At 38.2% G+C, this 24,484-nt stretch overlaps 2 protein-coding genes across 3 annotated transcripts in view; both read left to right on the forward strand.

Annotated features, from left to right (window-relative positions):
* The window catches only part of LOC142353186 (uncharacterized), a 15,687-nt gene extending 2,463 nt beyond the window's left edge, over positions 1-13,224 (forward strand). Inside the window, exons 3-4 of one of the 2 annotated variants that reach the window (XR_012761031.1) lie at positions 3,976-4,267; positions 12,941-13,224. Coding sequence is in view for 1 of the 2 variants with exons in the window: in XM_075405404.1 (XP_075261519.1) it covers positions 3,983-4,267; positions 12,941-13,080 (425 nt within the window). In the remaining variant the exon portion in view is untranslated. The remainder of the gene's footprint in view (positions 1-3,975; positions 4,268-12,940) is intronic. The other variant, XM_075405404.1, reaches the window with a different exon arrangement.
* Positions 1-22,013, forward strand: part of LOC142353184 (uncharacterized) — a 29,162-nt gene extending 7,149 nt beyond the window's left edge. Inside the window, exons 3-4 of the mRNA XM_075405403.1 lie at positions 17,615-17,791; positions 20,147-22,013. Coding sequence (XP_075261518.1) covers positions 17,615-17,791; positions 20,147-20,298 — 329 coding nt within the window. The 3' untranslated portion in view covers positions 20,299-22,013. The remainder of the gene's footprint in view (positions 1-17,614; positions 17,792-20,146) is intronic.
* Positions 22,014-24,484: the final 2,471 nt, after the last annotated feature.

Below are 24,484 nucleotides of genomic sequence, written 5' to 3' on the forward strand. Positions count from 1 at the left end.
CAATGTACAAGAAAAAATTATTAATTGCTCTCGAACGAAGTTTGAAGCAATTATTGTAAACGTGTTGGTCTTTTTTATGCAAAATTTTCGCTTAACGGATTTGCCCTTTCGAGTGACTGAAGCAGTCTGCAATAGATCAGAGCTTCCACTGGTTGTTCGAGTTATGACTGCGTTCGCATTTTTGTTGAGTTATGAGTTTTACGTACTCAAAACTGAAAAGGCAAAATTTTATCTGCCAAAAGTTCTTGTCCAAAATTACAAAAATCTTTTGAGCGTTCTTATGAAACAGGTAGAACCTAAATTTTATATGGCCCTCGAAACAACGTCGCCAAACTGAATAAAAGTCCCTTGAATATACTTATACTTTAAATGAGCCATTGTCAGCAGCGTCATAAGTCATAACTTGAGCATAAAATTGTAGCCTGATAAGAATTTTATGTTCTATTTATTTTTATTTTTATTTTTAGCTGACAAAGCAAACTATCATAATTTGAATTTTTTTCGTGTCTTCGTTAGCTTTACATGTACATCAATTTTTGTCAATGGTTGCAATTGTACAGCCATGCAGTTAAAAATTCCATACTAGAAATTTTTTAAATCGGAATTGCTTATTTTCTAAAAATAAGTTTTAAACAACTGGGGTTGCGTTACATATTTGATTTCTGTCTAGGTTAATTTGGGATTTTGTTCATTGATTTCGTTCTTCAGGTCAATTTTCTCTGGGAAGAATGTGTTGTAATTTTTGAAAAACATTTTCCATTGTCTCAGAACTTTGGAAACGTAATCTTTTCTGAGAATATGAAAAGAAGCAGAAAATCTTTTTTTCGTTTTCTACGCTCTTCACTTTTTAATTGCTCTGAAACAAGAAAATCACGGTTTTTGTTGAGGTTTCAACTCCGTATTAAGAATAATAATAATTGCGGTTTATGCGTAATTGCAGCGGAATAGTGCTAGGCCACACCCGCCTGTTCTCAGCTGCCCCCTTTTTCTTTTTTACTTCCCCGCATTTCACATTGTTCTTTTCGCGAGCAGAATTGGTAATTTTTTGTGACTATGGCCACTTTTTTGCGTCTGAATAAAAATAAAAAGATGCAGATGAGAACAGGTGGATGTCGCCTAATACTGTTCCGCTGCATTTACGCAGAAACCACAATTATTATAAGTCTGAATTTGGACAGTCAAATTGCAAACAAAGAGCAATGTGTTAGTCTTGTTTCAGAACCAGCGTAGAAAACGGAAGGATTTTCTGCTTTTTTGTTTGTCTCAGACAGAAGATTGCGTTTCCGAACGTCTGAGACATTGGTTTTCAATGAGAAACGACCTTAAGAACGAAGTCAATGAACAAACTCCTCTCATTTCAGACTGTTATTTTCGGGAGCAGCCTTGGTAATTTCTTGTAACAATGGTCATTTTTTAATTGCTCTCAAACGAATTTTGTAGCAATTATATTAGTCCTGTCGGTCTTTTTTAATGCGATTTTTCGCTTGACCGATTTTTCGTCTGACGCTTTTCACTTTTCGTCCTCAAATGGGATAAACAGGTAGCGCGCAGTGGGCATTAAGTTTTCTTAGAGCCTTTCAGCTCTATTTCAGCTGTTTCAACTGTTGGAGACTTATACTTATGCTGTGAAGGGCGGTTCTTAGAGGTTGAAGGCACCCCCACTGTTGACTCCCCCACTATTGTCCCCCCCCCCCCCCCCCCCCAACGCGTTCCCCCCACCCCAGTAATGCTCCACCCTCCCCCCTTCATTTGCCCCCGGTGCACCCCAACCACGTGACTAGCTACTGACGAACAGCCGCTTGCTAAAAACTCAAATTTATACTATATTGCAAGCTTTCTGAAATTTTTTTACAATTTTTTATTTTTATCAGCCCTAGCTGTCCACGAAACTCCTTTAGGTTTCAATAATAGGTTACTGCATAGTTTCTAGTTGTAATGGAATCTAGTTGTAATGAAATTCAGGTCTTTCCAGACCCAGGGGCCAGAAAACATCCTCAGGGGTTTGATAGTAAGTTACTGACAAGTTTTTTTTGGCCATGGAATAGTTTTTCATCTTTTTAATGTCACAAATTTCAGCAATTTTTTTGATAAAACTTGCAATTTTTTCAAGTTTTTTGAAAATTTTTGTCGTTTTGTATGTTTCTCCAGCCTCAAGAGCCTAGGAAGCTCCTCAGGGTTTGATTATAGGCTACTGCATAGTTTCTATTTGCCGTGGAATGTTTTTCAGGATTTTAGTATCACAAGTTTAAGCAATTTTTAAAATAATTGCATTTTTTTCAAGTTTTTTTTGAAATTTTGTCATTTTTTAGGTTTTTTAGGCCTCAAGAGCCAAAGAACCTCCTCGAAGGTTTTTCAGTAGGTTACTGTAGAGTTTCTAGTTGTAATGATTGTCTTTTGAGATTACAACATCAGAGTTTTAGGATTTTTGTGGTCAAATTTTGTAATTTTAATTTTTTGACATTTATAGTCATTATTCAGGGTTTTTGAGCTTCAAGGGTCTGAAAACCTCCGTTAGGGTTTGATTTTGTTACTGGAAATTTTTTGTTGGTCGTGGATTAATTTTCAATTTTTTAATATCACAAGTTTTTGCAATTTTTTTTAATAAAACTTGCATTTTTTTAAGTTTTGAAATTTTTTGTCAATTTTAGGTCACTCTAGCCTCTAGAGCGAGGGAACTTCCTCTATGGTTTGATAATATGTTACTGCATTGTCTATAGATGTAATGGAATGTTCGTCAAATTATAATGTCACGAATTTAAGCAAATTTGTAAAATATTTGAAATTTTTTTCAAATTTTTGGGTATTTTTTATGTTCCAAATGTATGGATCTTTAGATCTGTGAAACTATTTCAGGCTTGAAACAGGGATACCGGATGGTCTCCTGAGACAACGAAAGGGTTCTTAAGATAATTTTGTCTTGAATTTTAGCAAGATTTTTAAAGTTCTTTCAATTTTTCAATATTTTTGCCCTTTCCTGAGTTTAATGACCAGTACTGGCCAACGAAACTTCTCAAGTCTCGAAGATGGGTTACTTGACAGAACTTTCAAGACAAAAAATGATCAGTTTTTATATGATTTATTGATTAACAAGGCTAGAAAACTAGAAGTTGCAGAGTCGAATCCCATCATGGAAAATATTCCTGTCTCTTTCTCTCTGTCGGTTAGGGCTCCTTTCCTTCCCTTTCTCGTTCCCGTTTTATCTCTCTCACGCTCTATCTCTCTTTTTTTTCTCTCTCTCTCTCCGTTTATGCCGCACTTCAGCTGCTGTTATAAGGCGTAATGTCATTATCTCTGATCCTCTTTAACAATGAGTTATAGTAGAATTTTTTTAATCCTAAATGACCAAACAGGCACTTTTTAAGAAATCATTGTTAATTGCTCTCAAAAGCAATTTGTAGCAAATATATTAATCCTCCTTGTCTCTTATGCATTTTTTCGCTTGGCAGATTTTTCGTCTGACTCATTTGACTTTCGTCTTCAGAAACGGGATAAAAAAGTAGCGCCCAAAGGTCACTAAACCGTGGCTAGCTGCTGAAAAAGTCAACCACTCGCAGGTCGTTTGAGAGCAATTCGCCCGACGTTAGTCGGTTATGTTTTCGCATCTGAAACTTTCAAATGGTATCATCGCTGCAGCCAAATCTTGTCGGGCTTTGGTTAACCTGAAGCTATGATTAAGTGAGAGAGCTCATCCACATAGAGAGCTTCACGGAGGCAGGTGATTGAAAGCTCGATATGTGGCGCGTGAGTCACGCGCCTTGCTTCTTGGCTATCATGCCAGATTCACATTTCTTGGGATTGTGTTTTTTGCATATAATTTTAGTAATCGAACTATGAATAATTTTCGACGAAAAGTTTGGTTTTTGGTTGTTTTTTGGAAGCATAGCTGACGGTTTCTAATTATCAACAAAAATTGGATTGAACTGACTAAGAACAACTTAATGAACTGACTAAGTTATATCTGAGTTGTCAAATTAGTAAACAGGTGACAAAGTTGTATTGTGTGGGTGGTTAAAACAGTGCCCATATTCGGCAGACGAATGTTTGGTTAATTCGTTGGAACCAGGGTTAAACGAAAGCGAGACAAATTTTCCCCTTAAAGTTGGTCAAAGTGCATTCAGTGCAATGCGTTACTTGGTGCCACTTGTATTCACAATTTACATGATACTGCTGTTGGTTTTTATTCTACATTTGCTGTTTCCCTATCCGACTATTGATGCTCTGGTGTTTGCGGTGCTTAATGTTTTGGCGGTGTTCTATACGACCATGAGTATCTGTTCCCTTTTCTATCAAAGCTCCTATTATAAGATTCGCTTCGCATCAGTGTTAGTACAATGGTACTGTTAAGTGACAGTCTGTGAAACAAAGTTTGTAGCATTTATTCAAGTCCTGCTGGTCATTTTTAATTCGTTTTTTTTTGTACTATCCATTTTTAATTTTTCGTTGAAAGTGCTTTCCTCTTACCCCCGCACCCCCCCCCCCCCCCACCACCACCACCATCACCACCACTGGTAACTGAGTCATAGTGCATTACATCTGTTCCGCCTTCAGTTAATATTGAATGTGTAGTGTTGGTGGTGCTGTGGCCGAACGTCAGATAAGCAAACTAATCAGCTTGCTTCACTGACGCCAGTGTTGGTGGTGTTTCAAAAAAGACCCTTGAGTTATAGTTACTTTGGCACGATATGCCTGGGCTACCCTTTGCCCACTGTTGTTCCTTGTCAACAGTTAAAACTTTCGTGAGGTTTGCTTCACAAATCTTCTTTTGCTACCGTGAAAAAGTCATCCATTTTCTAACCATTGAATTACATCTATAAAATCAACATTATGACTTGGTGTTTCTTAAGTTACAGTTTTTAGCACGTGCATCCTGGTACACTCCGCCCACAAAAATCAGAAAGTGTGTAGTCGATCTGTTGTTGTTGTTGAAGTCTGTTTGAAGTTGCTCTTTGTCGTCTCGTCGTGTTCTCTCCTGCTCTGTTGTGTCTTTTGGTGTAGGCGAACTGTATATTCTTACTTCCGCTGCTGATGATTCTGTTGAAAATGTTGTATTGTGTTGTGTCCTCAATAAAACGCTGATCTTGAAGTTATGGACTCGTCCATATCTACAATAATGCCTGAACTGACTTTGATGATGTCTACTGTTGAAGAATGTGTTGACTGCTGTTCGAAAAATGTTGTTGCTTCTGCTGAATTAATTGTTGCTGAAGTGTTTGTTGTTGTAGTGAAAATACCCAAATGAAGTGTTTGTTGTTGTAGTAAAAATACCCAAATACCCCTGGGTGTGTTTTTTTCTAGTATCCATACCATGTCCCCTACTTCTATGCCGTCTACTGTTGAATGCCATTTTCGACGTTATCGGGAGAGTGTTGGGAGATATTCCTTTAAAAGGCGTGTCCAGAATTTGTTCATGATACTGTTGGCATTGTTCCATAGTTATCTTGTTTCTCTGTCGTTGCTGCTAATTGTAGTGTCTGCTGGCAGTCCTGTTGTCATTCCTGGCAAAAAATGTCCTGGTGTCAGGATTTCCACATCGCGTATGTCACTGCTGACTGATGTTAGAGGTCTGCTGTTGAGCAGAGCTTCCACTTGGCAAATGAGGGTGAGAAACTGTCTTCCTGGAGTTTCCTAGATCCGGCGATATTGAAGAACAGGCGTCTGCTCATCCCAATGAGGCGTTCCCATGTTCCACCAAATTGTGGTGCTCCTGGTGGAATAAATTTCCATGTAATCTTTTTCGACTCCGCATATTTCTGTAGTTGTGAAGCTGCTTTCCTGGAAGGTCTTTGCTGTACTGGTGAAATTTAAAGCGTTGTCACTGTGAATTCGTTCCGGTATTCCTCGTCGTCTGAAGAATCGTTGGAATGCCATTATGCATGAGTCCTTTTGCAAGTTCCTGGTCACTTCGATATGAACGGCTCGTATAGTTAGACATGTGAATAAGCAACAGTAAGCTTTCATGGCTGTGTTGATCTGGCTGTAGATTTCAAAAGGCCCAAAAAAGTCCACTTCGGTTTCTTTGAAGGCTACAGGTTTGACTGAGAATCGTTAACTCGGAAGATCTGAGGCTGGCTGTTGAGTTGTCTCTGTCGTCTGCATTCGTAGCATCTTTTTGAGATCTTCTTCATTACTGTTTTGCATTGAAGAACCCAATAGTTCAACTGAATGCTGTGTGTTTGCTGTTCAGCTCGAACATGACCATTGATGTTGTTTTGCAGTTCCAGAAAAAGACGTATAATCCTGTTTCTGCCGTCTTAAATTATTGGCTTTTTCGTTGCTGTTGAAACTGGTGCGTTGGCTAGTCTGCTGTTTGAACGAATGATACCATCTTCGTTCACTGAAGGTGTCAACTGAATCAATCTTACTCTTTTAGAGATGTGGCTTGTTGTGTGTTAGTTGATTTACATCCTCGTGGAACGATTGCTGCTGAGATAAACGGAAGAGAAAGTTCTCTGCATCTATGATCTGTTGGTCACGTGATTTCGTTTTGTTTCGTAGGTTTTTAATTTTGATGATGACGGCTCTGAGTTTCAACCACTGGCTAAAACTGTTGGCATCAATGAAGTCCTTGTCAATTGGCTGTCGTCGTGATACCTGAGACTTCTGTTCTGCGCTGTTCAAGAAGACATTTTCATGTTGTTCGTCAGTTGTACAGTTGTTGTTAAAAGATAGAAGAAACTGTGGTCCCTGTAACCAAAGAGATTTTTCAGTCCTCGTGTTCCTTGATCTGCTGGGTTGTCCTTAGCATTGACGTAGTTCAACTGATAAGTGCTTGTGAGATCCCTTATTTCGGCAATTCGGTTTCCGATGTACATCTTTTTCAATTTGAAGTTCTTTATCCAACTGAGAACGGTCGTGTTGTCACTCCATGAAAAGATTTTGTCAAACTTGAATTCCACTTCATCCTCGACTGTTTTTTTTAATCTTGCTGCATAAAGTGCTGCTTGCAGTTTTAGTCTGGGAATTGTTGTTTGACGTAAGGGTGCCACTCTTGTTTTTCCCATAAAACGAATTGTGGTTCCTTGGTTGCTGGTTGTCTTGATGTATGCTACCGCTGCTGTTCCTTCCAATGATGCGTCGCAGAATACATGAAGTTCCGTTGTGTTTCCAAGTCCTGTACCACCTACCAACCTGTTAATCCCTACCATACCTAAGTTCTGTTTCCTCTGCCCAATCCTTGATGGCCTTTCCATTGTCTCCACTGATGGCTTTGTCCCATTCGCGTCCATGTTTCCACAGTTCTTCCAGTATAATCTTTGCTCGGATGTGGAATGGAGATATGATTCCCAAAGGATCGTAGAAACTTGACACAAAAGACAGAAACTTGCGTTGTGTCCATGTTTTCCTGTCCAAGTTCTTTCTGTCTTTCGCTTTCAACATTATTTTGTCTTCATCCAAGCCCCAGTGAATTCCAAGCACTCTTTGATGAAAAATTTTACTAAAGAGCTCCTCAAATGGTTTGCAAAGATCGTGTTGCATCTGCTGACAAAACTCACGGCTGTTGCTGCACCATTTTGTTAGGTTGAATTTACCTTTTTTCAGAGTATCCTTGAAATCCTTGGCTGTAGTGAATGCTGTGATGGTGTCGCTGAAAGATGCAACCATGTCGTCCATGTAAAATGTCTGCTGAATGTCCCCTGGCTCCAAAGATGTGTCGTTGGTATTCGTACACCTCTAATTCTTGGCTGTTTGGTTGTCTCCACATGAATCGCAGATAACGTCGGTCCTTTTGTCGTACTCCGATTTGCATAAACATCGCTTCGATGTCTCCTTGGATGGCGATGGCTCCCTGTCTGAATCGTAGCAAAATTCCAAGCATATTTCCGAGGATGTCAGGTCCAGCTAAGAGTTTGTCATTGAGGCTTGTTCCGCTTTGTGGTGCTTTGGCATTGCAGATTCTTCGTATCTTGTCGGGTTTGTTTGGGCTGACAAAACCATAGTGTGGTATGTGCCATCCTGTATCTTTCTGTCGATGGAAAGGTACTTTTGCAATGTAGCCTTCTTCCAGGTTTGCTTGAATGCCCTCATTGTATTTCTTGTACTGTTCAGGTTTCTTCTGTAGTCTGTTGACGAGATGATTCAGATTAGTCACGGCTTGTGACCGGTTGTCTGGTAAACTGCTGTCGTCTTTCCAGAGAAGTTCCGTTTCATAACGTCCATCTGTTTTTCTCACGCATGTTGTGTTAAGTATCTTGGTGGCCAACAGGACTTCTGGATCATTAGACTTGGTTTTGGAATCCAATGGAATTGTCTCTGCTTTCCACCAATGACAAACTTCATCGTTGAGGTCATTGTCTTGTTCAAGGCAATTGCCGCAAAACAAAGCAGTATGATGCATTGAATGTTGTGCTTTGCTGTTATCCAATACTGTATGAGGTCCAGAAATAGTACAACCAAGTTTGAAAAGACTTGCGCTGGGTGCTGACGATGGTCCTTGTTCCACTCTGACTGGTGAGATAAGGTTAATGTTGTCCTGTCCAATCAATACTGTGACTTGGAGATTATCCAGTGTTGGCATATTGACATGTCTAAGGTGGTCATACTTTCTGGCAATGTCTCCCGGGTGCTCCCTCAGCTTTGGAACATTGATGTTTTCCACAACATAGATCTGTTTGAGATTGTAGCGTTCATCGTCTTCCAAATTTGAAATTTCTGTTGATGTTGTGTAACAAGTTTTTGTGTCTGTTCCGTTGGCTCACTCCAAGACAAGTTGTTGACGTGTTTCTTTCTGAAGGCGTATTTCGTCGGCTGTCTTCGAGAGAAGTATTGTCAAGCTGCTTCCTGGGTCGATGAAGGCGTATGTCCGAACTTTGTTTTCGTTGTTTTAGTTGCTGCTATTGTGTCCTTTGCTGTGGTTGTATCTTTGTTGTTGATGACTGCAAATGAGTTACCATTTCCTCTTGAGTTGTTCAATTGAGAGTTTGTTTGAACAATTGATGTCAGTATTCGTCCGTATCTACTGTTGGCACCGTGTAGCATAGTGTTGTGTCGTTGTCCGCATCCTTGCTCCCTGCAATTAGAGTTTGAGGGACAATTGTTTGCTCGATGGTTCGCTCCCAAACAATTTCTGCAAAGATTCAATTGATAAACCGTTTGTAGTCTTTCGTCTGCTGTCTTTGCTTTAAACGTTGGGCAATGGAATAACTGATGATTACGGTCGTTGAAGACACAAGGCAGCGGCTGGTTGTTGCTGTTGCTTCCTCTTGTTGTTAGAAACATTTGTGTTGTGCTCCTCTGGTTGTACTGGTTCCTGTTGTTGCTAAAGTTGGTTATGTTCTGTGTTGGTTGTTGGTGATGTTCTTCCCTGTTATGATGAGTTGGTTGTTGATGAAATTGTCGGGTTCCATCCAAGTTGAAATTTCGTTGATGTGTGTCACTGGCTGTGCTAAGGCTGGTGCTGCTTCGTGCTTGATGCGTTGAACGTTCGTGCTTCGGCTATTTCTTTAGTCCATTGGTTGAAGTCTGCAAGTGTCGGCTGTTGAATTCTTCGTCGTAAAACAAACTGATTCCATTTGAATTCTTCGCTGTAAGGTAGTTTGTCGGTTGCATGCTTCAAGATTGTCGTTCTGTTGAGATCGGCTTCGAAATTAAGTTCTTGCATTGTCCTTGTCATGGTGTTTATGAAAGTGGAGAATTTTACAATTGTCAAAGGAAGGGATGTCGTTGGTGGCCTGTAGTTGATGAGTTTCTCCAACAAGTTGCTGATGATGACGTTTGGGTTCCCAAACCGCTGTTTCAACTCGTTTATTGCATCTTTGTACAGGTGTCCGTTGCAGGCAAATCCTTCAATTGCTGTTTTGGCTTTTCCAATTACAAGTTTCTGTAGATAGGCGATCTTCTGTCCATCACTGAGATGAGTGTCTCCAATCATGAAGCTGAAACGGCTGTACCAATCTGCCCATTTGCTCGGGTCACCGTTGAATTTCTGAAGATCCATCTTTGGAAGAGCTTCCACATAAGGCGTATAGAATGGAACTGATTGTGATAACGTTGTTGTCAGTTGCTGTGGTTGTACTGTTGGCTGATTGAATGTCTGTGTGTCCCCCATTCCAGTTCCTCTGTTATGCTGGTCGTTTAGGCTGCTTGAGTAAGCTAGTCTGTCATACCAAAAGCTGTTGAGGTTTTCACGTTGAGCGGAATTGCTAGTTTCCGGTTGTTCGTTGTGTAAACTTCTGTTAATGGATGTTTGCTGTTGTCCAATTGCTCTAGTGTTGATGTTGTTGTTGGTTGCTGAGTTATCGGCTGTCGAATTCGCTGTTACTGTTGTCTCGTTGTTGTCTTGTGTGTTGAAGTTTGTTGTGGTGTTTTCTTGCGAAAAGTGATTCTGAATTTTAATTTTCATGTCGATGTTGTTCCACGTGTCAGTGATTTTGTCGATGTACTCCTCGTGCTGATTTTCGTCAAGCTGTGAAATCAACTCGTAACTTGTTTACTCGAACTCCGAAAATGTTTACGCTGCCTTTTCGTGAACATTCTTTGCTGCATTTATGTTCCCACTGTCAATCAATTCGCTCATTGTTTGCAGGTTCTTCGCAATTTTCTCCCCCATCACCCTGATTTTTGCTTTTAAAACGGGTGGTTGCATAGTTCTGTTCGGCATTGCTGTCAGGCGGTTTGAATTCTGCTTTGTGTTTTGTGTTGTTGAAATGTTGACTGTGCTGGGGTCTTTATTGTCCGGTGGGGGGGGGGGGGGGTGGGGGTCTTGGTCTTTGGGGTTGATTCGTGGTGTTTGTCTTTGCCTTCGCCCTTGCCTTTGTCTTGAGGTTGCGCGTTCGAGCTTGGTTAAGGGGGGTTCACCAGAAAAAAAGTGTTCGGTGTTTCGCCTTCAGTTAATATTGAATGTGTAGTGTTGGTGGTGCTGTGGCCGAACCTCAGAGAAGCAAACTAATCAGCTTGTTTCACTGACGCCAGAGTTGCTGGTGTTTCAAAAAAAGTCCCTTGAGTTATAGTTAAATTGGCACGATATGCCTGGGCTACCTTTTGCCCACTGTTGTTCCTTGTCAACAGTTAAAACTTTCGTGAGATTTGCTTCACAAATCTTCTTTTGCTACCGTGAAAAAGTCATCCATTTCCTAACCATTGAATTACATCTATAAAATCAACATTATGACTTGGTGGTTCTTAATTTACAGTTTTTAGCACGTGCCTCCTGGTACAACATCATTTAAGTTCTTCAGAGCGAATGCTTAGTGGTGTTAGTATTCAGCTGAATGACCTGTTTTAGAAGCTTAGTCGCCCGAATGCTAGTCTCGAGACCCGAGGGACTAAGATTTTTTTCTAACGTATTTAGAGAACCAAAGTGTACAAGAGTTGAATTTAATTTAAATTTGATGTTAAGAGTACGATTTTAAGCAGGCTTGCGAAAGAAAAGTTCTCTTCACATAATTAATATACAGGATTTTTAACCACCTATGAAAAAAAAAGTTGGAAAAGCTTGAAATAGTCATGCAAATTTAAGAGCCCGTGGATTGATTCAAAATGAAACTTACAAAACTTACTAAATTAGGACACGGTCTTTAGGGCAGAAAAATTCAGTCTTTCTTCAAAGTTCAATCTTTCAAACTAATCTCTCTGCCTCGAAGTTTTAATGGCCGATAAAATTGTACCCTGTGTTCTCTAAGTAATCAAACTAAAAGGACGTCAAATTACAACAATTTTTGACACTTTGAAAGACTACACGCTCTCAATAGGTCTTTTAATCGCTCTCTGAGTATAATTATATTACTCCTGTCTTTTATGCAATTTTTCGCTTGACCGATTTTTCATCTTACACATTTGACTTTTCGTCCTCAAAAACGAGATAAACAGGTAGCGCCCAGCGGTCATTGAGTTCTCCTAGAGCCTTTCAGCTCAAATATGCGATTCACAGAAACTTTTGCTGACTCATACCTATTGTGTGAAGGGCGGTTCTTACAGATTCACCCCCCTCACAACACGCCCCATCAGCCCACCGTTGCACCCCCGCTGCTCTGATCTTACGCCCCTTGAATTAAGCTAAAGCTAGCCTCACCAAACCGTGGCTAGCTACTGACGAAGCCAATCGTTCCTTTGAGAGCAATTCGCCTGACTTTAGTCGGTTGTTTTAATCATTTTAAAAAATAGGTAGAACATATATTTCATCGCTCTAACAAAATCCCGGCAAACTGACTGAAAGTGGCTCGAATATACTTTTGTTTTCTCGGATACTTTTGTGCCAAATTGCTGGCAATGTTTATATGGAAAGTTTTTTCTTTATTGGCCCGTACATTTTTGAATAATTTTTGCACCCAAAAACTACAGTTACTTTGATCTATTTTGTAGAAAGAAAGCTTCAGAAATTAGCTATGTTTCTAAAATAAAACCGATTGTGAGAGATGATTGTACTAAGCCCATGTAGCGTAGTTCTTAATGTTCCCGGCTTCTTTGTGAGCGCGGGAACCCCTCCCTAGTCATAAGTTTTTGCACCATACACGTTTCTCTAGCCTATACCCCCTTCTAAATTGTTTGTGTCGCCAGTCTTGTCGGTGATCAATTCGCCCAACGCTATTTGGTTTATGATCCTTTAAGCGTTAAACGTAAATTCAACTTCAGTTCAAGAATTGTGCAAACAATTCTATTTGAGAAAACTTTTCTTTTAATAACAAAAGTTAAGCTGAAGCATGAACATGAAGATTAAAGTTAGTACCGCTGTGTTTTCTCTCAAATTTAATTGTTGGTAAAAAAATACTAGCATAGGGGAACGGTGTAATAATTTCTTTCAAAAAGTGATTATCAGTTGGTATATATCTATGTCAAAGACTGAATTTTTTTCCGTAAATTTTTGAAGTCCAATGTGCGCTTAATAGCCTCCGCTAACTCATTTTTTGAAAGAGAACACCATAAAAATGGGTGTTAAGATCACTGGAATCGAGTGAAGTATTTAAACTTTAACTGAAGGAAGGGAGCAGATTAAGCAATGGTATAGTTGCAATTGACGTGTGCAACCCAGATGGTCTGGATGTGGTCTATTTATGGGCATTCTGGTTGTGGCTTGGAGTGTGTGGTGCTTCTTTACTCATACTCCTTTTCATAATTATCATGTGCTGCACTGGTTGTCATTTTTAAGTGGCTTTTAATCTGACCGAACTAAATGCTCTTCAAGTTACGAGATCAAGTTGAAACTATCAAATGTTTGGTCTCAAATTTCAGGTCGAATATTTTGCCCTCTTTCCTATTATATATTCCTTGGGGTTTGTATGCCCAATTATAGCTTTTCACCCCCCCCCCCCCCCCCGGGTGGTGCAATTTGAATGTACAGGATGTTAGCGTCTGGACAAATCGACTTCCCCTTCACCCCCTTTAGAAATGGTTTGTTTTCCTAGTGACATGATAAGCTTGTTACGAAAAGTTCAAGTAAAATTTATAAGATAAGAAATTTGGGACTCTATAACAGGAAAGATATTTGACAATCAATGTAAATTTGAGAGTTAGAGTCCAAACAGACGAACTGAGTTTAAACATTGTTTTTGATATTGACTTAATATGAACTTTCGAAGTCTCTTTTTCTGTTATTTGCTAATAAAATACATAATTTAATACACGCGTAATTGTAAATGTTATGTATCTGTATTTATTATAGCTATCAAATACGAGAATCAAAGTTTGAAAAGTAAGGCATTTTGAGATTTACGACGCTATTACCTTTGTCATGATGTTGATTAATTAGCCTATGTGTTTTTGTGTTAGTCTAGCCCTTAAATGAACAAATACGAGATCAGAAACATTCACGTGTTTAATCGACTCTTTTTGATGTGAATGAGGTCTAGATTAAAAGCATAGTAAACAATATATAGCACGTCAATAAGTCTGAATTTAAAGGCGAGAAAGGACTGCTTGTTCAGATGTGTTCACGCGAAGTAATCGACGGACTTTCATGCGTCATGCGAAGTTACCAGCCGCGATGGTTGGAGGCCTCGAAGTTGTCTGCAGCTACAAAAGCCTGCTCTTTTAACAAAGAGCTTATAAAATTTAAAACTTAATTTCTTAAACAAAAGAGTTTTGTAAAGAATTACATGCTTGTGTAGAGTTCGGATGTTTGTGCTCATTTTTGTGGTTAATTGGTCTCAAACGAAATTTAGTTTAATGTGATTTTTCGCTTGACCGATTTTTTGTCTGACACTTTTTGACTTTCCGTCCTCAAAAACGGGATAAACAGGTAACGCAGGGCCCACGGAGGGCATTAAGCGGCTGAGTAGCTCTCTTAGAGCCTTACTAGTCTCTAAGTATACGATTCACAAAAAAGCTGTTTTGAGGAGACAATTTCATTGTGTGAAGAGCGGATCTTAATATCAAAAGATTGACCCCCTCTGTCAACCCCCCATCGCTTGTCCCCCCATTCCTCTCACTAATGCTAGCATCCCTAAACCACCTCTGGCTACCGACGCCATCTTGCCTGTCGTTTGAGAGCAAAGCGCCCGTCGTTAGTCGCTTATGTTGAAATTCATGAAATATTTATGAACTAAGATTTTTTGTTCAGAATTACATACATGAATAATTGCCGTTTTTCCAACATTTTGCGTGAAATCTTTTTGAGTTCTCTCTGCTCTGCTAGTTTAATTCTTCCTTTGTTCTGTGCGAGTTGCTTTTAGTAAGCACTTGTACAGCAAAGCAATCTAAATTGAACCAGGTTAATATCGAAAAACTTTATCAAAAAATAGGAACCTAATAAACTGATAAAACCAGTTCTAGAGGCCCCGTATTTGAACCGTGTTGTAATTAGTCTTAGTTACCATGTCTAATGCCTATTAGCACTGACGCTAATCGCTGCCTTCTCTACTTAATAAACAAGTATGCCTTCGTACAAAATCCGATCAAAATTACACTCACTTTTGACTTCGTTTGTAAAGCAAATAGTTTCCTGTTTTTGTTTCAATTCAAACGGGGTGATGGGAACAAATAGTTGCTATTTTTGTAACATGACGGGTATGTTTAAATGATTCATCTACAAGTTAGAGCCTTTTTGCCATTTTTTGCAATATAATACACCTTTTGATAGCCGTTTTTCATCGTGAGTCAGTTTTGACTTTATAGCACTGTTTTGCCTGTTTTTATTTTTTCTGATGTTCCCTAATGTTTTCCTTCCAACTTTGTTTTGTTTTTTTTCTCAATTGAATTTTATGCCCTGAATCGTTGCGCATCTAAAAAATGAATAAAATTTTTTTGTGTCAGTTTCTGGAGTCAATGCTTGAATAGAATTTAGAAAAAGTTTTTATATTGTGGCTATTTTGTGTCTAATAGTATCCAATTTTGTTTTAATTTTGTACTTCATTTGCTTTTTGCTCCAAAGCTAGACAAAGTTAGTATTTGAGCAGAAAGAGTTTCTGTGGCTTTGAATCTCTGAAGATTTTTTCTGTGTATGAAGTTCTTTGAATTTAATATGTACATCTTAGCGACTCCGTTGATTTTATTAGTTGCTTTTGAACGAAGTTCATAGCAATTATTGTCAACGTGTTGGTCTTTTATAATAGCCGCACAGCAAAGCTGGGGCTATTTTTGGCCTTCTCTTGTTTTTTTGTTAAGATTTTTGTTACTTCCATATGACGTCACAATCACTTCAAATCTGCTTTTTGTTCATTCGTTCATGCAATTTCAACTGAAGTGCGTGCGCGATGTCATTTTTCATGGTTAGTGGAGCGATTTTTTGTTCATTTGCGTGATTAAATTTTAAGTCACGCGTGTCTTATCTCACTCTCAAAAATGCCTTCCTGACTCTGAAATTGACCTTTTGGGTTATTTAAGAGCGGCAAATAGAAGCAGCAATAATTTGTTCAGATTCATAATCAGAATATAACATCTCAGCATATAATGAAATTTTTTTGTCTTTCTTTTACTATCTTTTTGAGATGCAGATCTACAAAGCTATTGCGGCTATTTTCTGGAAATCTGACAGCTATGTTTTTGCAAATTTTTTGCTTGCCCGTTTTTCCGCTTTTCTTCTGGAACTTTCTTTGATTTCTCAATTGACTTTTTTAGTGCTTTCGTTTTTCATTTTTGAGTAATCTCTATTATTCTCACACCGAAGTAAAGCTTGTTGCTACAATTAAAACAAATGCCGCATAGCAACAAGAAGGGACTGATAGCCGATTGACAGTGATTCTGGTGAGGGATCGTGAGGTCCGTGGTTCGAATGCCGGTGTGGTCAACTGTTTTTCCACCCATAAAGAAAAATTTATCTAGGCTACAGCCCCTGAATTAGATTGCATCGCCTGTCGTTGGAGAGCAATTCTTCCGACATTAGTCGGTTTATGTTTCCATTCGTGATATGAGTTACAGCAAGTCAAAATCTAGGTTCTAATATCTATGAGCTAGTACTCAAGTTAACCAAGTAAGGGCTCTGTTGTGAGATCTTGGTCCTCTAAACTGTTTGGTTTTTCGTACTACAGCCACAAATGGAGAGTCCGAGGCCCAATTTCGTTTGAGCAATTCCTCCAAAACTATTCGGTTATATTTAACTGTTGTTGCTTTTGACAAAAATCTTGCCTGATTCTCATTAGCTTTTGAGTTTTGATTGATTAGGTTGTGTATTCCTAACTTGCTGAAAACTGCGTTCCGAATATATTTTCAAGACATTTTCTGAGCTGTGATTCTATTTTTACAGTACTTGGGTATGTGACTCAAATTTTTTAATATAGCTTCAAGGAATATGAGATTGATCTTATTAGAGTATTCATTCTCATTCTAGCATCTATCAGCTCAAGTGAGCTTTAAGTGGAAGCATTTTACTGCAAGATCATCTAGCAAGATCATCTAGCTATCCTTAAGATATTTTCTTTCATTGATGTTCTTGTGCTGGAGGGAGGGATGTCTGTCTTAAAGTGGTTTCAGCTGGCTAATTATGATTATTGACAAATCCAAGCAGCTGAAATTTAAAGTGGTTTCAAGTAAGCCTCATTTAAGATCGCAAGCATGTGCATTTTAATAGAAATGCAAAAATGTTTAATGCTCAAAAAGTTCGAATTTTTTCGCATTTCAGCGATCCTGATCTCGCGTGGGCAGCAAATAATGAAATTAATTACTCTCGAACGAAGTTTGAAGCAATAATTGTTCATGTTAGTCCTTTTTACGCAAAAATGTTGCGCTTTTGTGCTGGAACTTTTCACTTCCCGAGTGACCTTTTCACGCAAAAAAAAATTGTAGTCTGTAGCCATCTCTGAATTAAATTGGGCCGCCTGTCGGATTTTTTGGCTCTGTTAGTGGCATATAGTAATTTCAATGTCCTTTGTAAACCACTCACTAGGTCCTTAAGACATCATACTCCAAAATAAATCAAATGATTTCTGCACTCATGATCAAGAGAATCAAAAATGGATCTCAGGTGGAAATGAATGAAGCAGTTTTGTAACGATTCAAGCATTCTCCAATTTGAGAAGTCATAATTTAAATTGCATGTGCTAATGTAATTTCAAGTAATCTTCAAGTTATGCTAAAAAAGTTGGTGTTTTTTTGCATGCTGTCCTGATCGCGTGAGCAAATCTTAAAACATGAAAACGAGTACTAAGCTGTGTCAAAAAACCTATTTGGTTTGTTCATTTATGTTAATGAAAACAAGAAAAAGTTCATGGTAAAAATGTTGAAATGAAAAGAATCCTGTTTTTTTCAGCTATTCTGTCATACTCGAACATGTCTGTGGTAGATGCTCCCATGAAATTGGATCATGCGTTCAAGTGTGACGCGGACGAGTTTGTCATAGTGCGCCCCAATCATCTGACAATGGTAGTGTCCAAGCTCAAGATACAGGCCTTCTCATTCGACAAGGGGTCTGACACCTACAGCAGCTGTTAGTATCTAACTTTTATCAATACCTGCGAAACGATTGCTATGTGCGCAAACTTTTATTGACGGTCGCTTCGTTTTTAAAATAATTTAAGTCCAGAATTGCATATTTTGGTACTTTTTTGCAATCTAGGAAGTGTATTGCGGACTTGTTAATTGCTCTTGAACGTAGTTCATAGCAATTATTCTAAACGTGTGTGTCTTTTTTATGCAAAATTTTCGCTTGACAATTTTGACTTTTCGAGTGACTTTTACGCCTTTGACTTTTTGCGTTTCGCGTGATCTAAAATTCTCTCTCAATCACAATTTCAAGCAGCTGAATTCAATTGGCGAGAATTTAATACTAAAAGTCATTAAAAGTCCGCCGAAACTGGTGCCATTTTTTACTTTAAATCTTAATAGTGGTATATGTTAACAATGTGGTTATTTGAAGCCCACTATTGAACTTCTTAGTCCCATTTAGGCTCCCTCCATCCCTCCCTCCCCCCCCCCCGACTGAAGCAGGCTGCAATCGATTAGAGCTCCCATTAGTCGTTCAAGAGCAATTCTTCCGACGTTTAGTCGGTAATGTTTTTTGTTTTTGATTGGCGAGCATTCTTATAAGCTGTAAGTTTGGGGAGTAAAGAAAAATTAAAACTTTACAGGTAAAAAAATTAAAGCGGAGGATGATTATTTATTAATTTGTTCCCTCCAGTTTGGCATAAAATTTTCGCTGAGGTTTTTTTAGTGATAGTCGCCCTCATCTTCCCAGCCGGCTATTTTGGTCGTCTTTTTGAAATTCGCTGACACATTTTCCTGATTTTTAAAGTAACATTCAAGTAATGATTTTAGTCACGCTGAACAATGTGGAGCGAAAAATGTCAGGCGTAAAATGTCGTTATTCTGATTTTAAAGCAGAGTGAGGAAGGTGTTTCGAGAAAAATTCGCTTTCTGGCTAGTGGATTTCGTTCGCGTGCGGCAGTTGACTCGTTTTTTTTCGGATTTTTTGTTCGGCCGTTTCTAAAGTGAGTTTCTCACTGCATTACTATTGCTTTGTATGTCTCGCTTTTTGTTAGATCAATAGAAATTTTTGAATGTTAGGCCAGGAAATGGCCTGTTATATCCATTCTTTCGTCAAACAAAAATCGTTTGACTTTTCGTTTTAAATTTTTAAAAATATTTTGCATGAAATCTTTGTTTTTTCTTGGCTGGTTTCGTTTTCTTTTTCTATTCAAAGTGCTTTTAGACAGCAGTTGCTCAGCAAAATAATCCAGAATCAACAGTCAGTATCGAAAAATTGAATCAGAAATCGAAACAAGATAAACCCATAAAGCCCAATTTTAAATGCCCGCTACTTGAACTGTGTTCCTAGAAGTCTTAGTTACCATCTCTAATGCTTATTAGTATTGGTACTGGTCCTTGTATCCTCTCGTTAAGAAACAGACATGTGACCATTTACAAAATGACATCAAAATATATTGGCACTTCAAAAATGTTTTTGTTTTAAAAAATCAGTTCTCTTTTTCTGTTCTTTCAATCACAATGGGGATTATGGGAATCATTGAAGGCTATTTTTTGGCATGCTTCCATGTTTGTTTGTTAACATGAAGTTTGGCGAGAATTTTGTTTGGCTGAAATTCACTTTTTTTAACCAAATTGATTTTTGTGGGACAAATTGGAATCTTGCCATCCGTTTAAACATTCATTGGCAATCAGATGTTAATCAGAACTGTTTTTCGTGCATTTTTGGCTATTTTTGAAGTTTTTTAACGCGTTTTTGGCTATTTTGTTGAAAAGAATTGGCTCAATGTAGGTGATTTTCTGTCTGTCTGATAAATATTTCAAAATTGTTTTTCCATGCCCTATGTTTTTTCATGCCCGATGTCTTTTCAGACAGCAATCTGGTTTTGATTGCTAACCGTTGGCAATTGCTTTTTTGTTTGCCTTTCATTTTTGTTAAACTGTGGAATTTTTAAGCTTTAGTTGATTTTCTGAGTGATTTGAATTTCGCGCATTCAGAATTTAAGTCTGTTGCGAAAATAAAACCAATTGTGAGCGATGACCGAACATAGTCCGTATAGTGCATTGGTTAATGACCCGGACTCTCATCCGAGAGGTCGCATGTCCGAAACCCTCTGTAGTCACAAGTTTTTGCAACATAATTGTTTATCCAGCATGTATGCCCCCTTCTAAATTGTTTGCCTCGCCAGTCCTTTGAGAGCAATTCGTCCGACGCTGGTCGGTTCACGTTTTTCCTTGTGTTTTGAGAAAACATGTATACAAAGCAGTCGCAGCTTTTTTCTAGCAATCCACCGGACGTATTTTATCTGTTGCAGAAAAGGGTAAGACTTTGAAAGTATCACGTCATTGTTTTTTTTAGCTTTGGATATATGTCTGGAAGACAAGCCAGAGAGCAAATTGATCCCTATCATTGTGGGTTGCGTGCTGGCCGGGTTAATATGTCTGGTGCTGATTGCATACATCATAGCTTCCAGGAGATACAAGAAGTACACTGGTTATGAAACCCTCTAGATTTCATCCAAAATCAACCTCCAAAACTATAGAACATCATCAATAATTTAGATTCTAGGAAGAATGGAACGCATAATTCTAACAAAAAACATCTAACTTGTTCGAATCAGTAATAGAAAAGTGCTGGTTTACATTACACTTTCGAGTCTACGTAGAAAATTTGAACTGCTTCCTCAACCCCCCCCCCCCCCCCCCCCCTCCGCCTCCCATAGCATAAACCCATCTATTTTGATTAATGTAGGAAAATTTTGTTGCTGGCTCTGGCTACCCTTTAATAACTATAACTATATTTATTAATTGTTACGGCTTAATATCACATATTATAGATTGTGTCAGGCATTTTTATTCTGAAAAACATGCCTTAATTTGTTCACCTTGTGGAAACAAAATTTTGTTCACGGGTAGAAGGAAACATTTCAGGCTTCAAATTTAGATCAGATAACTTAATTTGTCTTTCTTTTGTAAGCGAAGATAGTCCCAAAGATAAGGTGAATTTGAATTTGGATCTTTTCAAAGTTGCGATTTGTTCAAGATTCGTAAACTTTGGGTACGTTTAGAAATCAAACGTTGATAATAAATATTGATAATTATCTAATCAAGGTCGCATTTGGACTTGACGTATCTTATCTCCATATTAAAAACTCGACGGGCGCCTTGGTATATTTAACACTGCGACTAGATTTGATTTGAGGTCAATTTTAATGAACCAACAGCACTAAGATATCTTTGTAGTGTGCTAATTTGCAAAATTATCATCAATTCTCTTTTATCTACTATACTACCAATTGAGTAGTATGTGTTGTAATATCTCTCAATTCTAATCTGTGATGATCAATTTCTCTCTTATGTTCGTATTATAAATTTCATCTGTTGTCCATAATATGCGTTCGATCACACAACGCGGTTTTGTGAAGTTTGAAATATGGTGTCATTTTGGTTAATGACCTAGTTTATCATCCTCACAACGAATTGATGAAGAATGATGCTATTTCTCGATTCTCATGAAGTAGCCATTGTTGGTATGATTAACAATACATTGCTAATTCATGCGCAAATTATGGAATGCAAAATGCATGTTGGACTATTTGGAATAACGGAAAGTTTTCTCAAAAATTTACCAATAATCTGTGTTAGTTTGAACTATTATGAGAAATTTTGGCACAATATTCACATATTTTTACATATTTCGCCCAAATGCATTTTGTCAACTCTTTCGATCAAATTATGGTTCGAAAAATTTTCCTAATGTCTCATCAAGAATTGAAAACTGAGAAAGAAATGATTTTCCGAAGTGTTCAACAACTATCTTGACTGAAGTAAATGTGGACTAATTATGTATTGTAGCTGCCTTTGTATATCATTGATCTATTTTTGCATACTACTTTTTGGACGAGAATAATTAATAGCTTCTGATCAATCATTATCTCTGCTGTTTTGAAAGATAATGTTGATTTAACTCGTGGCTTCAAATTATGCTTAGCAAACAAACTGTGCTCTCTCTTTCTCATTTAACAATAATTTCAATGATGTTTGCTCTAACATTCCAATTTAATCGGCAATTTAGAATTCTATTTAAAAATAGAACAAATTGTAGCCGATCATGATCCTCCTAAATTGTCGACAAAATTGATGATTATTGTAAAATTGTAAAAACAAGATTTTCTCACTTTGTTAATCTATAGCTTAATCGAGAATTAATTCAAACATTTTAGTAATTTTCTTCTTCCTTTGAAAAGATGTGACTCTTTGGCTCTTAAGAAGTTGTGAATCTGCTCGGATCTTTTCAACTATTGCCCCCCCCCTTTAACAAAAGGGGGGCTATTCTTGAATAGAATTTAAGCGAGGGATTTGTTAACCAATCAGAGACGATCAATAACTTCACACGTATGCGTATACTATGTTCAACTCAATAGAATATAATACGCCATGCTATTTTAATTAACCGAATTGGAATACAAAGCAAAAAGAATTTCCGACTGGCGGGTGGGTGTGAGGTCATGGCGGCGGCGCCGCGATAACCGACCCGCAATTTCCGGATTACATCCCACAGCGAATGAGAGGCATGGCCGTGAACAGCGGCCTGGATTGCGCTTAAACTGATATTCGGCCAGCTAACATGTAGGCAGTAATATTGTAAATTATAGCACAGAAGGGGGATTGTTGAAAAGGTACCGGGGGGATAGTTGTTGAAAAGATTCATCTGCTCTAATTATGAACCTATCAACTCTGAAATATCTGCAACAATTATAGAAACTTCTATTAAAAAACAAATTAGGGATCTTTTCTGCTTGCTCTCCCCTCCCCCGGCGTAATATACTGGTAATTAGCTGGTCGTTCGAGAGCAATTCGCCTGTCGGTTATGTTAAAAGCTACCACTGCTATGGTTTGAAAATTGGCCGGTCAATTCACTGAGATACAAATTAGCCGAAACACTTCAGCCGACAATTAATTTAGTATAACACTTGAAAACAATATTCGACAATAATTACTCGCACACCAAGCGGGTAAACAAGCGCCCTATAATCTTAAGACAAGCATTAATTGTCTATACCTACCAGCTAAGTTGGCCAGACCTCAGCGGGACTTGATTTGAAAATTTCACAACCGAATAAATTGTCACGACCGATAGTTCAGTCGATACTTCTAATAACACTAGTTAAACTAGACTAGTCTGATTTCTGTCATTTTCACTTAGTCCCGATGAAATCTGCCGGCCAATTGGCGTGTCTTTAATTAATGCGTCGGCTAGTACCACTAGACGCGAAAGTATTACGTATTTTAACAAAAATTTGCATATAATGTAGGCATCAATAAATATTTCTGTTTTATGTTTTTTGGTGCTATAAGCTACATTAAGGAATCAATTTTTTGAGTTTTTTTGGAAAAAATTATAGAAGTGCTTTCAATCTGCCCCACTCTTGTTTCAATGAAAAAATATTGCCCTTATGAGGGCGTTTCAAATGGAAGACGTTTCAAATGAAAGACGCCGAAATTTACCAAATGGACGACAAAAAAATACATAAAAAATTGCAATATGCGGTGAGAATTTAGTCCTATTTGACGGGCCAGTTGTGATAGATTTGGGTGCGCTCGTTGGGTAAAGATAGAAAGATATCAAGTCCCACGAGCCGCTGAGGCATGGCCATGGCTCGCAAGGCGTGTCTAGATGCGGTAAAATATATATAATTTTAACTTTCTTCTTTCTCGTTTAATTTAGTCAATATTGATGCTTTTGACTACGTTATGGATAAAATGGTCACAATTTCAATGTTTAGCGAATAGTAACATCGCGAAGGCATGCATCTGTCGTCCAGTTGAAACGAAATTCAGTGTCGTTCATTTGCAATGTCGTCTTGTTGATGATCGGCCTCCCGCTCTTACAATTCGCGAGAACTGTTTTTTGAAAACAGATTTTTGGGGTGCAATAATAACGGCTATATAGGGCTTGGGGTGCTAGCAGAAAAGATCCCAAAGTAACTAACTAGAATTTTTAAGATATCAGCCACTAAATTAGGACCACGAGGAAGCTGAAACCACCGGCGGACGCCAACTCCTGGCAGAGATTTAAGTCAATTGGGAAACAGCGGTCTGGATTGCGCTTAAACTGATATTCGGCCAGCTAACATGTAGGCAGTAATATTGTAAATTATAGCACAGAAGGGGGATTGTTGAAAAGGTACCGGGGGGATAGTTGTTGAAAAGATTCATCTGCTCTAATTATGAACCTATCAACTCTGAAATATCCGCAACAATTATAGAAACTTCTATTAAAAAACAAATTAGGGATCTTTTCTGCTTGCTCTCCCCTCCCCCGGCGTAATATACTGGTAATTAGCTGGTCGTTCGAGAGCAATTCGCCTGTCGGTTATGTTAAAAGCTACCACTGCTATGGTTTGAAAATTGGCCGGTCAATTGACTGAGATACAAATTAGCCGAAACACTTCAGCCGACAATTAATTTAGTATAACACTTGAAAACAATATTCGACAATAATTACTCGCACACCAAGCGGGTAAACAAGCGCCCTATAATCTTAAGACAAGCATTAATTGTCTATACCTACCAGCTAAGTTGGCCAGACCTCAGCGGGACTTGATTTGAAAATTTCACAACCGAATAAATTGTCACGACCGATAGTTCAGTCGATACTTCTAATAACACTAGTTAAACTAGACTAGTCTGATTT

This window comes from Convolutriloba macropyga, chromosome 14, assembly GCF_964194025.1.
Source record: "Convolutriloba macropyga chromosome 14, txConMacr16.3, whole genome shotgun sequence".
Lineage (NCBI taxonomy): Eukaryota > Metazoa > Xenacoelomorpha > Acoela > Convolutidae > Convolutriloba > Convolutriloba macropyga.